Source organism: Kryptolebias marmoratus, linkage group LG15 (assembly GCF_001649575.2).
Source record: "Kryptolebias marmoratus isolate JLee-2015 linkage group LG15, ASM164957v2, whole genome shotgun sequence".
NCBI lineage: Eukaryota > Metazoa > Chordata > Actinopteri > Cyprinodontiformes > Rivulidae > Kryptolebias > Kryptolebias marmoratus.
Genome location: NC_051444.1, coordinates 16,817,254 through 16,831,749, shown reverse-complemented (window position 1 = coordinate 16,831,749; position 14,496 = coordinate 16,817,254). Strand labels below are relative to the sequence as shown.

Sequence of the window (14,496 nt, the reverse complement as noted above, 5' to 3'; positions counted from 1 at the left end):
CGTTGTCACCTGAATTCCATCACAATCTGAAGAAAATAAAGATGTGGTTTTAATAAGAAACGAAAAAAAAAGTAGAAAGCAAGGAATACTGCGGAGGATGATTTCAACAGGAGCCCTGCCTTTTCATGAACAGAACAGGATCTCAACAAGGCCATTATCTGCCTCCTAATTTGAGCTCTGGCACAGCACTGAAGGGCTGCCTTTGTCTGGGATTAATGCGGAAAGCTCAGGATGCGATGTCAGAGGGAAATAATCAGCGTGGGCCCTTCATAACGTTGGCTGCTTGTGCTCCTGGCCAGGGCCCCCGGCTCATTTCTGTGGAGATGAAATCTATGACAAGCCCCTCAGTGAAGCTGAGAGCAGGCAACAGTCCAGTAACACCCACAGGCCTGCAGGCATCCTGTGACCCCCTTAGAAAAGTCACATTCACTTTGCTCTGGAGAAGGGAAAGAGAACGCCGCGGGGGCTTCCAGCCCATGTGAAATGAAGAAATGTGAGGAGGTGAAAACGAAGTGAAAATAAGTTAAGATTCCTCCTCCGCTCCCACTGCAATAACTCCAGAGGAGGGGCACTCTACGACTTCACTTCATTATGCCTTCTAATTAAACGTATACAGGACATTAGGAAAGCCAAAAAAAAATAGACAATTCCACAATGTATATTCATGTTTATGTTGTGTAACAGCATTTAGGAGAGCAGTTTGGTAAAGCATTTTATTTTTTTCTTTAAATGCAGCAGAAGGTCGCCGGCTAATACCCATCAGGGTAAAACATTCTGAAAGAGGTTGGCACTGTACTCAAGGACCAGAAGTAATGTTTTTATTTTGTTATTTATGCTTTTTTACCAAGTGCATTACTATGCTCCTCAGCAGCACATTGCTGTTAAGTGAAGGATGTGAAGATGCAACTGGATAAGCAGGTTATTAAAATGAACAATTGACATTCAAAAATCAGAGTTATTTTAGATTCATCATATTTAAAGAGGTATATGTGGAATTTAAATGTTTCTCCTGCTGCCTAAAGACAAATATGACTTGGTACAGCAACTGTACACAGCTTTGTGTAAACCCATTTGTTGAAAAAACATGATACTTCGGTCACTGCTCATGGAATCAAGAACAAGAGATGTTTCATTGTACTAGCTCTAAAAAAACAGAGCCATCAAGTCAAATGGAAGTTTACCTTTTTGCTGCTTTTAACAGATATTTCCTGTTAGTTATTTTTACATTTTGTGACTTAGAATGAGGAGAGTTAGCGTTTAGATTAAGGTCTAAACTCGGATAATGCTCAACAGCTTAAACAGCTTTGTGCCGAGAACACAAAGGTTCTCAAAACTAAAGTCAATTGTTAAACGGGGAGTAACAAAGAGCCCTGTTCACGAGGCAAATCTGTTCTCCACTGCCTCCAGACAGGAATTACAACATCACACTAATCAGTGATTGCAGATATGGGCATCTCCATCCACCTATACAGGAGGACAGTGAATCAGCGGGCCACAGTGTCAGAGCTCAACAAAACCGCAACCTGGATTCAGGTTTAGACAACTCCAGAAATGTTATCAATTTCACCCAAAGTCTACTTTCTGGTGTTTATGTTCTTATTTTGTTTATATGAAAATCTCTGTCTCAGTCTAAGACTCTAGGGGAAAAGTTTTAAGTGAGGATCACTTCATATTTTTGTGACCCCATCTATCCTCTCTCCTGACTTGTCTCTTAGTTGCTTAAAAAAATTCACACCCATAAAAACAATGGCGCCATCACTGCATCTGATTTTAAAAATGGCATAAATGAGGTGAGATTCAACAGAGCTGTAAATGTTGGCTAACCTCACGATTTGATTTTATTACAATTCTTCAGTTCATAATTTAATGCGTGCAAAAATCTAATTACCATCTATAGCCCATTTTTCAGTAATAAATAATTGGATCATTCTAAATTAAATGTATTAGTCAGTACTTTAACAAATCAGAGATTTGACTTTAATATTTGACTTTCCTTGACGTGTCTGAATGAAACCTCTCAGTTGTCTAAACTCATGTAATAATTACTGATATGAAGTGGTGTATAGCAGGGTATACTCAGCTACAGAATATTTCTACTTCTTTTCAGTAATTACTCAGTATACGTACTACTAAATCTACTTTTTATTGTGTGTCAAATTCTGCAATCAGCTCCAAACGAACCACAAGTGACCCTGCCCTCTTTGCCGCTCACTGAGCTGCAGGTTTTTCTTCAAACAGCGGAATATTTTTGTGACACTGTAGAAATAACGCTGACACATTTTTGGTCAAATAAATATAGCAGACCACTCTTGTATAGCACTGTTTATTACACAAACTGTTTTTCATTTGTAGACAGGATAGGCTGTTAAAAAAACTGAATAAAACTTAAAACTAAATCCCCTTTTTATTTGAGGACCATCTTCCAATACATATTCACTTGTTTTTTCTCAGCTCCACACCTGTAAGTTTCAGGACAGTTGGGAATTTGTGACTTTGTCATTTTAACACAATACACACAGAAAAAAAAATATTTTGGTTTAAGCATCCATCAACATTTTGCATACAGTGATTTTTTTTAAATTTTATTTAAACCAAACTAGCTGCTGGTTCTGGTATAAGATGCTGTTTACTGTTAGATATGAGAATGAAATCAAAGTGTTTGGGTGTTAAATCATAAGGGCTGGCTGCGCTGACGTACAGTAGAAGCCTGCTTTAAATCAAAGATAATGGTGTAACAAGATGTGCCGGTGAACAATAATATACTGTGTCAAAATTTATGACAATAGCTATTAGTCATGCAATAAAACAGGCAGAAAATAAGAGTAAGGACACAAATGTTCCAAATATGGTAAATTATTATCTAACAATAGGAAAACTGCCAGCATGACTTCTCTGTAATATTCCAGCCTTCAAGATCACTGAGTAATAATCCAAGGAGCATCATGATGTAAAAATGTGTATTACTAGAACAAAGCATTCAGTTTATTAGTACTACAAATGTTCATCTTGACAAATCAATTTTCAAACTTTCTGTGAATAAAGAATTCTCCACAACAGCATTGGGATCTACTGTAATTTAGGGGGATAGTCTACAAAATCAGTATTTGTCAAATAATTTTACTTAAAAATTTGATCAGTTGCTTCAATTGTCTTTTCTGTTTTATGTTTAAATTGTTGCAGCTAGTTTTAGTTCAGTTTTATTATCCAACCTGAATCTTATTACAAACAGAAATGACAGATTTATGAGACACTTTCACTAAAAGATGCCCAAAAGTCGGCCTAAAAAAAAAAACAATATTTCTTACTGCGGAGTATAAAACTTTCCAAAAAGCAGATCTGGTTGGTTTTCCTGATTATGTTGACAGAATTATAAATAAGAAGGAAAGAGTTCTGGATTTAAAGTCAGACAGAGTTATGGTGTTATACCAAAAGGCCATTATCCCTGCTGTGATTGGCCTCTAAACTATAAGATATGGATAGGTAGGCTCATTGTTTTGCATGAAAGACTTGAGCCAAAGTTGATGGTGAAACTGATGTTGTCAAGGGGGCATAACAAGCCAGCAAAACTATGTGGTAATGAAAGACAGAGATAAGAAAGGCACTGTCTGATTCTTACCTCAGACCCCGATGGTGTAGTCCCCGGTGAGTCCAATTTACGTTTTTTTCTGGGTCCAATGAAGGCTAGTGCTGTGAGATTGGCATCCCGTTGTCTCATCTGTGCCTCTTCTTGTTGTTGCATCTCAAAGAGACAAAAGACAAAAAGGGGAAAACTTACGTTTCACTTTATATTTATATATATATATATATATATATATAATAATAAATATGGTATGTGCAAAATTTAAATATGCACCAATGTAAGCCTAAAATGTTCATACTAAAATCCAAAAAGTATAAAGACTAAAAATTTTCCCTAAGTATCTTCACCAAATAAAGATGCATATTGTTGACGTGCAAAAACCCTAAAGTTGGAATTTCATATATATATATATATATATATATATATATATTTTTTTTTAATTCTTCAACAGCAATGCAACAAAAAACATTGCAACACACCTGATAGGAATTAAAATAAAGAAACAGCAGTAGCCTTGACTATTTCAATTCAATTTAGGAACTACAGCTACTGTTTTTGTCCAGCCTTGTCCTGTATAAGCAGAATAGTTTTTTTCTTATGGAAGATGTTGTCAGCCATTTACAAAGCCCCACCTAGAGATTGTGTGTGTGCAATCACATAGTCCTGTTTTGATTTTTGCCTTTTGTGATGTATAAATTGGTAATTTGTGGAGGGGGTGTACACTGCCCGAGGTAATGTCATGTTTTGCTTCAGGGCTGAGGGTGAACTCGGTGTCGCTGGGAGCTGCCCTTTCTATTGGGCGGAGGTGTGAGAGCCTGGGGCTTGAGCATGGAGGGTGCCAGTCCTCCCAACATGCAAACACAATGCCCACACGAACACACACACAACGCACACACACGCAAACACACGTCTATCAATCCTGGCCACAGAACAGGGAATGCCTGCCCACCAGCTTGCCTGCGTGCCTGCCTGCTGGGGGAGAGAGGCCTGGGTTTGTTGGAGAAAACAGGGACAATCAATGTGCGCCTTGATGTCTTTCATGTTCTTTTATGTTATCTCTCAGCATGTGTTCGCTGGGCTCTGGTGTTTGTGTGGGGCATGTACGTTGTCTGATCGGGGGAAAATTTCATGTTGCTTTCAGATGGCGCTCTGTAAAAGGTTGCTTTGGTGTACAAAGTCGGATCTAAAATGTGCATGCAGTTGCCTCTGATTTTTTTTCCTCAAAACCCCGCTGGCAAGGCATGCCCTTTAGGGTGTTGCCACTTCACATTTAGCACGGTGGAACTGTTGAAAGATTCAAACACGCTGACAAAGAAGGGGGAAATAATAGCAGCCGAATACATCAACCATATTTATTTGTCCTTTTTTACAATGAACAGCAAAAAATACCACTATACTTACAACATACATTATATATGTTTATATATTTTCAGACCCCTATAAAAGAGAAACATGAATTACAAACTAAAGATTGTGGCTGGATGATCATTGCTCCTGCTGACATGGAAAATAAAAACCTAATCTTATCAATGCTGATTGTATCTAGCTTTGCCAAATAACCCACAAATCTCTCAGGGCCTGACCTTAAAGAATCCCACCGTAACGTGAGCAGTGGCAGAGTGACAAAGCAGGAAAGAGACAGAGAGAGAGGGCCGCCATCTCCCTGATGGCACCGGGATGCCGGCATCTCTGGCTGGCAGTTGGCACCAGGCATGGGCTCGCAGCGCCCTCAGCAACTGCCTACATTTTCAGATTTATGACTGTATGATAAATGAAGACTTCATGCTACCATCTGCGAGCCTTCGTTTCTCGTCAGTAAAGCGGCCGCCATGACACTGGGAGACTGATTTCTGATTTCAATCTGGAGCCTAACCAAAGAGTCGACTTTCCTTTGAGCCACCTTTTCGGTTTTTTGAAATTCACGTGAAATATGTTCTGTTAGACAAACTCAGGTGAGCAAACGGTATGAAGCGATAAAAGCTGCTCTAGTTATCATCCACTGTTAAAAGTGTACTGAAGAAGTTTATTTCTTACACTCTTTGAACTTGTGGCTTTTAGATTGTAATTGGTATGAGCAAATATTTTTCTGAGTATCTTTGTGACATTTTGGAACGTTGTGGAGAAAACGAAATGAAAGCACACCTGTGACATGCATTTACAATAATGCCTCTGTACCTTCCTTGGAGTAGGCTGTTACCAACATTAAGCAACAAAGTACAATCACTACAAACAGCGAGACAAAAGGTCATAACTGAGAGTTGTCCCAGACTTGAAGAATAATCAGCTGGCAGGATGCATACATTTGCCAGCTCCGATCAATGGTATCACGTAACTACCTGCTGAGCTAAAGTCACCTAAATACCAGTGGTTCCAGTCCGCCTTGGTGCCCTTTGAAAGCAGGGAACTAGGACTTGTAAAGTCATATTATTAGCAAAGGTCAAGAGATGTAGAAAAATTGATCTGTGGCTTTGTTAGAAACAGGGTTTAGTCTGTGTGCCTGAAGCAAAGTTTTATATGACAGCTTCGTGGTCAATGTGAAGCGTATGGAGTTAAAAATATGTATGTTTCTAAGACGTACAGGTACCTGCTAAAAGTTTATTAGGTAACTTGATGTTAACATGGTGAGGATTATGTCCTAAAGAACTGATCGAAATTAATTCAAAACTAAACTGAAAAAATTAAAACAAGATATTACCTGCAGGTAATACAATTTGATGGAAATAAAATGTAAAAATAAATGGTGATAAAAAAATAGCAAGTCTAAACACCCACTGTATAAGAGATGGTGAAAATAAAGAAAAACATGGAGTTAGGTCAAATAAATACTAAACCTTTAAAATGACTATTCAACTCATCCATATTAAATAGGGCTGAAGCTGCCACAACATATACTGTTTATACATCTGTTCATAGAAAAGATGTTATACAGAACCTAACATGTCAATAAATTTTATTAAACTGTATTTTTTTTCTTTTTTCAGTTTATTTTCCTAAAAGTGCATTTATTCTCATTTTACAACACATTTTAAGCGAACAACATTTCTTGATTTCTGTTAGAATTTATGATTTTGATATTTTCTCCTGCCAGCCATTTTCTGTCTTTAATTTTAATTTCCAAATGCATTTTTGTTTCAGTTTTTAAACAGTTATTGAAGCATATTTATTTAGCCACTTTTACTTTTTTTTGTTGTTTTTAAATTCTTGATTTTGGCAGCTTCAGCCCTCCATACTTGAATTTCACAATTCAAATTAAAGAAGGATTTGGAAAATATTCCAATTACTTAAAATGACATGTTCACTTATTCATTGTATTATTAACATAATTAAACAACATCCAACACCTTTTCTTTAACATTTTAATTCTTCAGGTTTATTGTTATGAATATTATTATGCAAAGATTAAAATAATTTGAGAAAAATTCATTAAAATGCTCACATCTTTTGTGTGAATAGTCAGATCTTGGCTGTATAGCCGTTTCCCTTGTCTTCATTTATTTACAAGTCTATCTTCAAGCTCTGCACTTGTACTCTTAATAAATTTGAAAAAGGCTTTCAAGACTAAAACAAGAAATAACAGTATTTTCTTTTTTCCTCACACAAAGAAAAGAGCAGTATGTTCTCTTATGATGCAAAAATGTCCAAAGAACAGCAAGAACCTTTCTGATTTGCTTGAAGTGGGGAGGAAGATGAGCTGTAGGAGCTGCGATGGCCAACCTGCCGTTCTTCATCACTGCTGCTTTTAACAAAGGCTTTGCTCTCCACCCCTATTTTGCTTCTGGCCTGGGGGGCTGCTTGCGGCTGTCCAGACGCTTACAGACAGATGTCCTTGGTAGAGCAGAACATGCTCAGCTTGACGTCACAAACAGCTACAGGGCTGTGAAGGAAGCTAAAGGGCTGTCTGCCTCGCAAAGATCACAGTATATAAACCTGACTATAGGTTTTGTATTGATCTGTCTCATACCCTCCCCCTAAAAAAAACTGCAGTAAAACAGGAAGCAGCAGGGTGCTTCTTAGTACACAGATATGATGCTACATTTGTTGAATGTGTTTAATAATTGAGACCTTTAGTGAAATACGCACACTTGAAGTGAGATTAGGTAGGTCCAGCAGGGGTGAATTATCTTACCACGGCTCTCGCAAGAACCAGACAATGTGTCACAATTGAATGAACACAATGAAGACGGTCACCTGATATCTGCATCCAGTCATGCAGTTTGTGTGTTATATTTTCCCAGAGGATTCAGTACCTGCTGGAGGACAGATTTGCACAGTTGTAACAGGGCTTTAGGCAAAATCTGTCTGATTTTCCAACAGCATGTTGATTAAGATGAGTTAGGAGTTTACAAGAACTGATCAAATATAACACCAGAATAGAAGTGTATAAATAGTACTACTGTAGAGCATTTGCTCTTACTAACAGTATTAATACATGATGGTTTCTAATATTTGTTCAGCAACTTCTTCAGCTCCAACCTAAATCTGCTGCTGCGGACGAACCGCCACAGTATTTTAAATTAACACCAATAATAATAATATTCGGTGTCAGCAGTGTAAGACAAAGACTTGGAAAAAGAAACTGGCTCCTTATCAACTCATTAATTGAGAGAGAGAGAGAGTGAGAGAGAGAGGGAAAAGAGTGACTTGATTTGTAACCAGAAACCCCAAAACTGTGTCTGCTGCGACTGTAATATACTGGCAGGAAGAGCACACAGGTTTGTATAAAAGGATTGGATGTCTTACTGGCATACACGTCCAGTAGGGCTGCGCCATATCATATTGTCCTCAATAGCACTGATAATACCTTTGATGATAAAAAAAAAGGCATATCATGATATCAGTTGTACGACGACAAGATGCATTTACGTTACGTTTCCCACCACCTATCTTGAGAGTGTGATTTGACATTTTACGTATGTGTTTAAAGTCCTCTGTAACCCGTGCATCTCATTCACCTGACACCCACATGGCCAGCCTTATGTGAACATCTGCGAGCTGCATCTTCAGGCCTTTCCTCATGGAAAGTGCCTGGCAGTTAATTTGCTGCGGGGAGCGAGAGCCGTTCGCACTAACCAATAAGATTTTGCGTTCCCATCTGCGCTCATACATTACATTACATAGTGTGCAGACTGTACGTTACGATTAGACAGAGACGCATATGGCTTCACAATCCACATGATAGTTGCGTATGAGTTCCTCAAAATAATGTTTTGACTTTATATTTCAGTCTGCATGTGAAGTGTTTTGATTTGGTAACACTGTGCTGTGTGTTTAGGCATAAAGACCAAATTACTGTGTTGAATCGCTGCAAAGATCTGGCACACTTTACTGTTTTCATGTCACATCTCACTGTAAACATTAACACTTGTAAAACACAGCACTTTAAACAATTTGCACCTCTGAATTAAAAGAAATCTTTCTGAATAACATATAAAATGAAACTGTATCTTAAAGAGCCAAAAAAAAAACAACAACCCTGAAATACCTTGAAACTTTATCATGTAATCTGGATACAACCAGTTAAACATTTAAATAAGTCTTTGAGTGATTATATTTTACCTACAAAGATGAATTTAAAATACATACACGAGCGTACAGTCTTGGCACGGACTGTTCAATTTTCTCTGAAGCTGAGTTTGTCAAAAGAGCTTCCAGGAATCAGGACCAATTATTTAGAGCCCTCAGTCGTCCTTGAAGCTAAGGTTATTATTTGAGTGTCACTATTGTGACCCTGAGGATTTGCTTCATGAGCAACTTTGGGGAACATTGCCTGTAATGTGCATACACTGAATGTGTCTAACAGTGGATGCCTTGACTTGAGTTTGGAGTAAGTTTTATTTCCTTAAATGTCGTTTTCATTCTGCATTTTGCCAAGAAAAAGTGTTTAATAAAGGAGCCAGAAATCAGTGTTAAGCAGATTCTGATGGTGCTACACCGGAGCGGCAGGGGGAGAGTGGTGATCATTAAAAATACTGCTTATCTAAGGGAAAATTTCCTGCTTTAAATGTTCTCGCTTTGTCTCATTCTGTGCTTCATGTAGCAATCTTCTCTCCCTGTCTCATGCTTCTTTCTTTTTTCTTTTTCTTTTTTAAGATTTAGATTCGCTGCTCGTCACCTTCTATTGATCACAGCTAATTTGCATCCACGAAAATATGAGAACTCAGATATTCACACTCCGAGAGAGGACGATCTCAATGATTTATTCATTTCCAAATCAAAAAAAAAAAGAAAAAGGAGTGAAAGGAAGGTAGATGAGAAGGGGAATCTTCACAGGCAGAAGGCGACTGGCAGGCTCTGGGGCTGGGCTCTTCTTCCCTACGCCGCCCGCAGGCACATGGTGTGCAAGTCCTCCTAATTAACAAGGTGAATCATGCTGCCGCTTTCTAATTAGCCAACATGACAATCTAATGGAAACATACAGGCCAAGCTGGCACACTTAGCATCACCTCACAAAGACCCTCGCTACTGTCCTCTCCATAAGAATTTCATTAAAATGACACCCTAAAATTACAACGCGAAAAAGAAAAGGTGATTCAGAGACTTGTGTTTCAGGGAGAGGTCAAAAGTTGGCAATTGGTTGACGTGAGTTTTATATTCCTTCTCCATCTACTATCTGGTACATGTGGTGTTTGCTGCCTAACTGAAGCATGTCCTGCCTCCTGACTCCCTCCTACTCATATCCCAGGCACGGGAGGCTGGCACCTCGCCACCAGCGTAGCTCAGCATGCCCAATTCCCATGTCGCTTGAGTCCCAAGGAGTGCTCCAGCGCACAAAGAGAAAAGTGAACCTACAGGCTTGTGCAGCAAGTAGATGAGTTGCTATCTCCCTCTGAGGCAAAAAAAAAAAAAAAATCTTTTTGTTGTTTTCCTTCTCATTATAACACTTTGTAATATTCGAAAACACACAGGAACACCAAAGGTACTTTTAAAGCCTACTTCTATTTTTTTTTTCTTGTAATTTGTCTTGAGGTTAAAGAAAAAACTGAAGTTAAGACTTCAGACAACAAAGCAACAAATAAGAAAAGAGTTACAGTGCAATACACTGTAGCCTGCGTATCTTGAGGACTTAAAAACAACCCTTTATGTGATAATTAAGTTATCCATGTCAACCACATTTACAATGTCTCAAAATCACAAAGAAAATTCAGTTTAAATGATACAATCCTAAAACGACACGCACTGAAATAACCTATAGATTAATTTGCTTGCAATAAGAAACCTTGACTGTTTTGCTTTAACAAAACATCTGCATGTTTATCTAGTGTGCGAGTTGCTGCAAGTCCAGTGAAATTATTGCATTGTGTATCTGTAGGGCCAGAAGACAAGAACATAAGTATGAGTTGGGACACACAGAACAGCAGGAATTCTCTTTGAAAGTCAGCACAGAGAAGGGGAGAGAATGTGGAGGAGGGGAGCAGGCCTTTGCCCTTGGGCCTACCTAATGGGGAAAGAGCGCCTCTTTGAGCAGAGCATTTTGTGGAGGGCCAGAGGACGAGAGCCTACGAACTCGCAGATATAAGCGGCCTAATGAAAACTAAGGGGCTGTTACATTGTCCTCTGACACACAGGAGTCTCTCCTCTCTGGAAAAAGTGTAAGGTTGTAGCTGATGGGGCTTACAGCGTGGGCGGATTCCAGGATCCTCATGACCCGATCATTTGTGGAGGATGCCAAGCCAATCAAGACACGTTAAAGACCGGTGAATGCTGGTCGAACAAATGGTAAGGATTTCATTAACATGCAGCATTCTTTACTGTGTGGGCAACAAAGAAAAACAAGCTCAATTTAAAATAGACTGCATATGTCACATGAATATGGGTCTGTTACATTCATAGATTCCAACATACATTTGCACGGTAAGGGGAGGAATATAACTGCAGGCTTTTAACTAGAGCCATGAAAGGTTCAAAGGTGAGTTAAGGCAAAAGAAAATTGGTAGAAGTTCAAGACATTTCGAGCTACGCTGCAGTGTCAAACAGGCTTGAAGAAAATAATCCCCCAATGCAAGAAGAAGAAATTATATTTGGGGATAGTTATTCAAACAAAAACCTCTGAGATTCCCTTTGGAGAGCTCTCACTTACACTCTACACTTCTGGAATAACTCAAAGCTAGGAGTGTAAAGTGGAAGAATAAAAGAAGAAGAGGAAAAGACCGGGTACTTGTCCTCCTTCCCGTGTCATCAATACTGACTGCGGTAACACGTTTTTTAAAGCTCTATAAACCCAAGGATGCTTGGGTAAACTCCTGTTGTTTTCTGGCTGCACCCTGTTCTTTTAAATACGATCGACTGAAGGAGGAACTGCTTAACCGTCTGTCTGTTTCACTGTTCTGTTTCTGAGGTACAGGGAGAACTTGTCACACACCGAGGCTTAAGTACTTCATCACTGTCTATGCTGTTTGCTCTTCATTTGTACATCTGCAGGCCTGAAACATCCTTCTCCAAACTGATGAGGACTTGAGTTTTTATTTTGACAGAGCAAGTGCTCGATGCACTGTGCTCAGTATAACATTTTTGCATCCCATCATGGTTACTTTCAGCTAGTAAGAAGAAGAAATCCCATATTAGAGTACTGGCCAGGAGCTCCCCCACTTTCCGTGGATTTTCTTCAGATGGATATTTTTTTATTCACTTTTTTCTTGCCTGCTACTGTCAGCTACCTGATAGAAACAAAAATGATGGAAAATATTTTTGAATTACGTCTGACACCTGTAGCTCTACAGCAGAAAAGTCCTTCAAATCCCAAAGTGAGTTCGTAGATTTGAGCATTCTGACTGAATAACACTCTGTGATAAGAAGCTAACATGAACTGTGACATACAGCAGAAATATTAATGTTCTTGCCATAGGATTATTTGCTTTCGGAGGTGATTCTAACAGCAGCTTTTGGTCAAATTTTGGTCAGCTGTAGTAGCCAATTTGTCTTTTCGTTTCTCCGTCGTCTCTCTTCTACTGTCCACCCTCCACTCCTCCTCTCCAGTTCACCCTCTTCCTGTGTCCAGTTGTGCCTGCAGACGCGGTTGCAATGATGAATCTGTGGCTGCAGTGTGTCTGTGTGTCTGACATTGTGATGTATCTCTACTGGCCTTAACTCCCACTCTATCTCTCAACTGTCCCCCAACCCAACGGCCTCCTTTTTCTCTCCATCTCTTTGTCTCTGTCTCTCTGTGTCTATCCCTTTCTCACTCTCTCAGTCGCAGTGCTTGGGTACTGCCTGCCTTCCCCCCCTGCCTCAGCTATGAAATAGACACAACACAGAAAGAAAGAGAGAGAGAGCTACCAACAATGACAACAAACAGGAACTGAACTCCACGATTTGCCCATTGATTTTCACTGGGGGCATTTCTGAAATAGCCCATCTGACCTTTTGGCCAAATGGTAGTGAATGGAGGAAACAGAGCACTCTGCCTATCTCTCACGCAAAACCTTTGCAGCAACTGTGTGATGAGCTTGCACTGCTGGTCAAAAAATTCTGTTTTGCTTTTCTGGTGAACACATTTAAACCCATTTGGAGGCATGGCTACAAAACTGTGCAAAATTTAAATGTTACATTGCTGCAAGAAACACCTAAAGCCTAAAATATTCTTTACAACCCATGATAGAAACTTGAACATAATACTGTAGTTATGATTTTATTGTTATTGATCTGTACTTAAGTTTTGAGGTTAGGTCTATAGGACAAGGCTGAGGAAGTAAAAAACTAAAACTTCAGCCTGTTAAAGACTCAAATCTTCTCTGCAAGCTAAAATATGAAGTGACAGATTTAAAAAAAAAATATTGCATTAATGTCAAGCTACATTGTCCAAAATGTAGAGGTATAACTAAGAGCAATAATGAGTTTGTAAAAGGTCACTTCAAATGTACCTTTAAAAGTAAAAACAAAAGAGTACCATTGTTCTTGGTACCGTGCCTGTACCCTTCTAGGGTAGAGCTGGAGTAACAACCCCTTGATTTTCTTAACTTCAGACATTTAACACACTGTTTCACTTTTATTTCATTTGGCTCCAAAAACTGTATTACCTTTTTATTGGCAAAACTGTTCTGGCAAAGAACAATAAGTGAGACTGAGAATTTTTTTGTGTTTATTTGTAAACAAGCTTATAAGGACAAAAAGAAAACAAGGCGTAAAACATTTCAGATAATTGTTAAGTTTAGCAGTTCAATTGTCAAAATAACTGTATCAGACGTGGACAGGGGATCGGTCTAAGTCAGAAACCAATGCATATAATATTTCTAATGCGTTATCTGTGCACACGTCCAGCACCAGGCCAGAAACAGTGCGGCTTAAAGGTCACTCAGAGACAACAGCTGTTTTGACATGGCAGCAATCCACTTTGGTTTTAGCTGTAGTTGGACGAGCTGTTAGATCAATCAAACGGTCAGAATTAAACTATTTTTCTTCAAAATGAGGTTATTCAAAGTCCTGTCTATAGCAGGTAAGATATTAATTGTTTATAACCTTTTTCCGAACGACACTTCACAAGATCTGAAGTCTCCCTTAAGTTTAAAATCAACTTCATCTTGATTGTTTATATCACTGTGGCCTTTTCCTTCAGATAAGACTTAAGTCTTCAACAGCAGCACAGCACACTGTATCAGCCTTTTTAATCACAAGTTCTTTATTCATGCTGACATGTAGTTTAGGTATGTAACACACTGTTATTCCATCTCTCTAAATTGATGATTGTTTAGTGCAGACGGTGGTTGCTTTGTGCAGAAAGGCTTAAAGAGAGGTTAGCTGCTCTGCCCGTCGCCTGGAAGAGTAGCTCGGGCTCATTATCCTGATGAAATTCGCGCAGATGTGTGAGCTGCCGACAGACTCTGCAGTGACACAAACAGCCAGCTTTGTCCCCTTGAGCCAGTCAGGTGATGAAAACCGGAGAGGCACGACGGGAGGGGGGAGGGGGGGAGGGGGGGGCTGAG

General features: G+C 39.1%; 1 protein-coding gene across 4 annotated transcripts in view; it reads right to left on the bottom strand.

Moving 5' to 3' along the window:
- Positions 1–14,496, bottom strand: part of LOC108243306 (transcription initiation factor TFIID subunit 4-like) — a 75,800-nt gene that overhangs the window by 18,586 nt on the left and 42,718 nt on the right. For all 4 annotated transcript variants that reach the window (XM_017428649.3, XM_017428651.3, XM_017428652.3 and 1 more), the window contains one exon: positions 3,617–3,739. In XM_017428649.3, the coding sequence (XP_017284138.1) occupies positions 3,617–3,739 (123 nt within the window). The remainder of the gene's footprint in view (positions 1–3,616; positions 3,740–14,496) is intronic.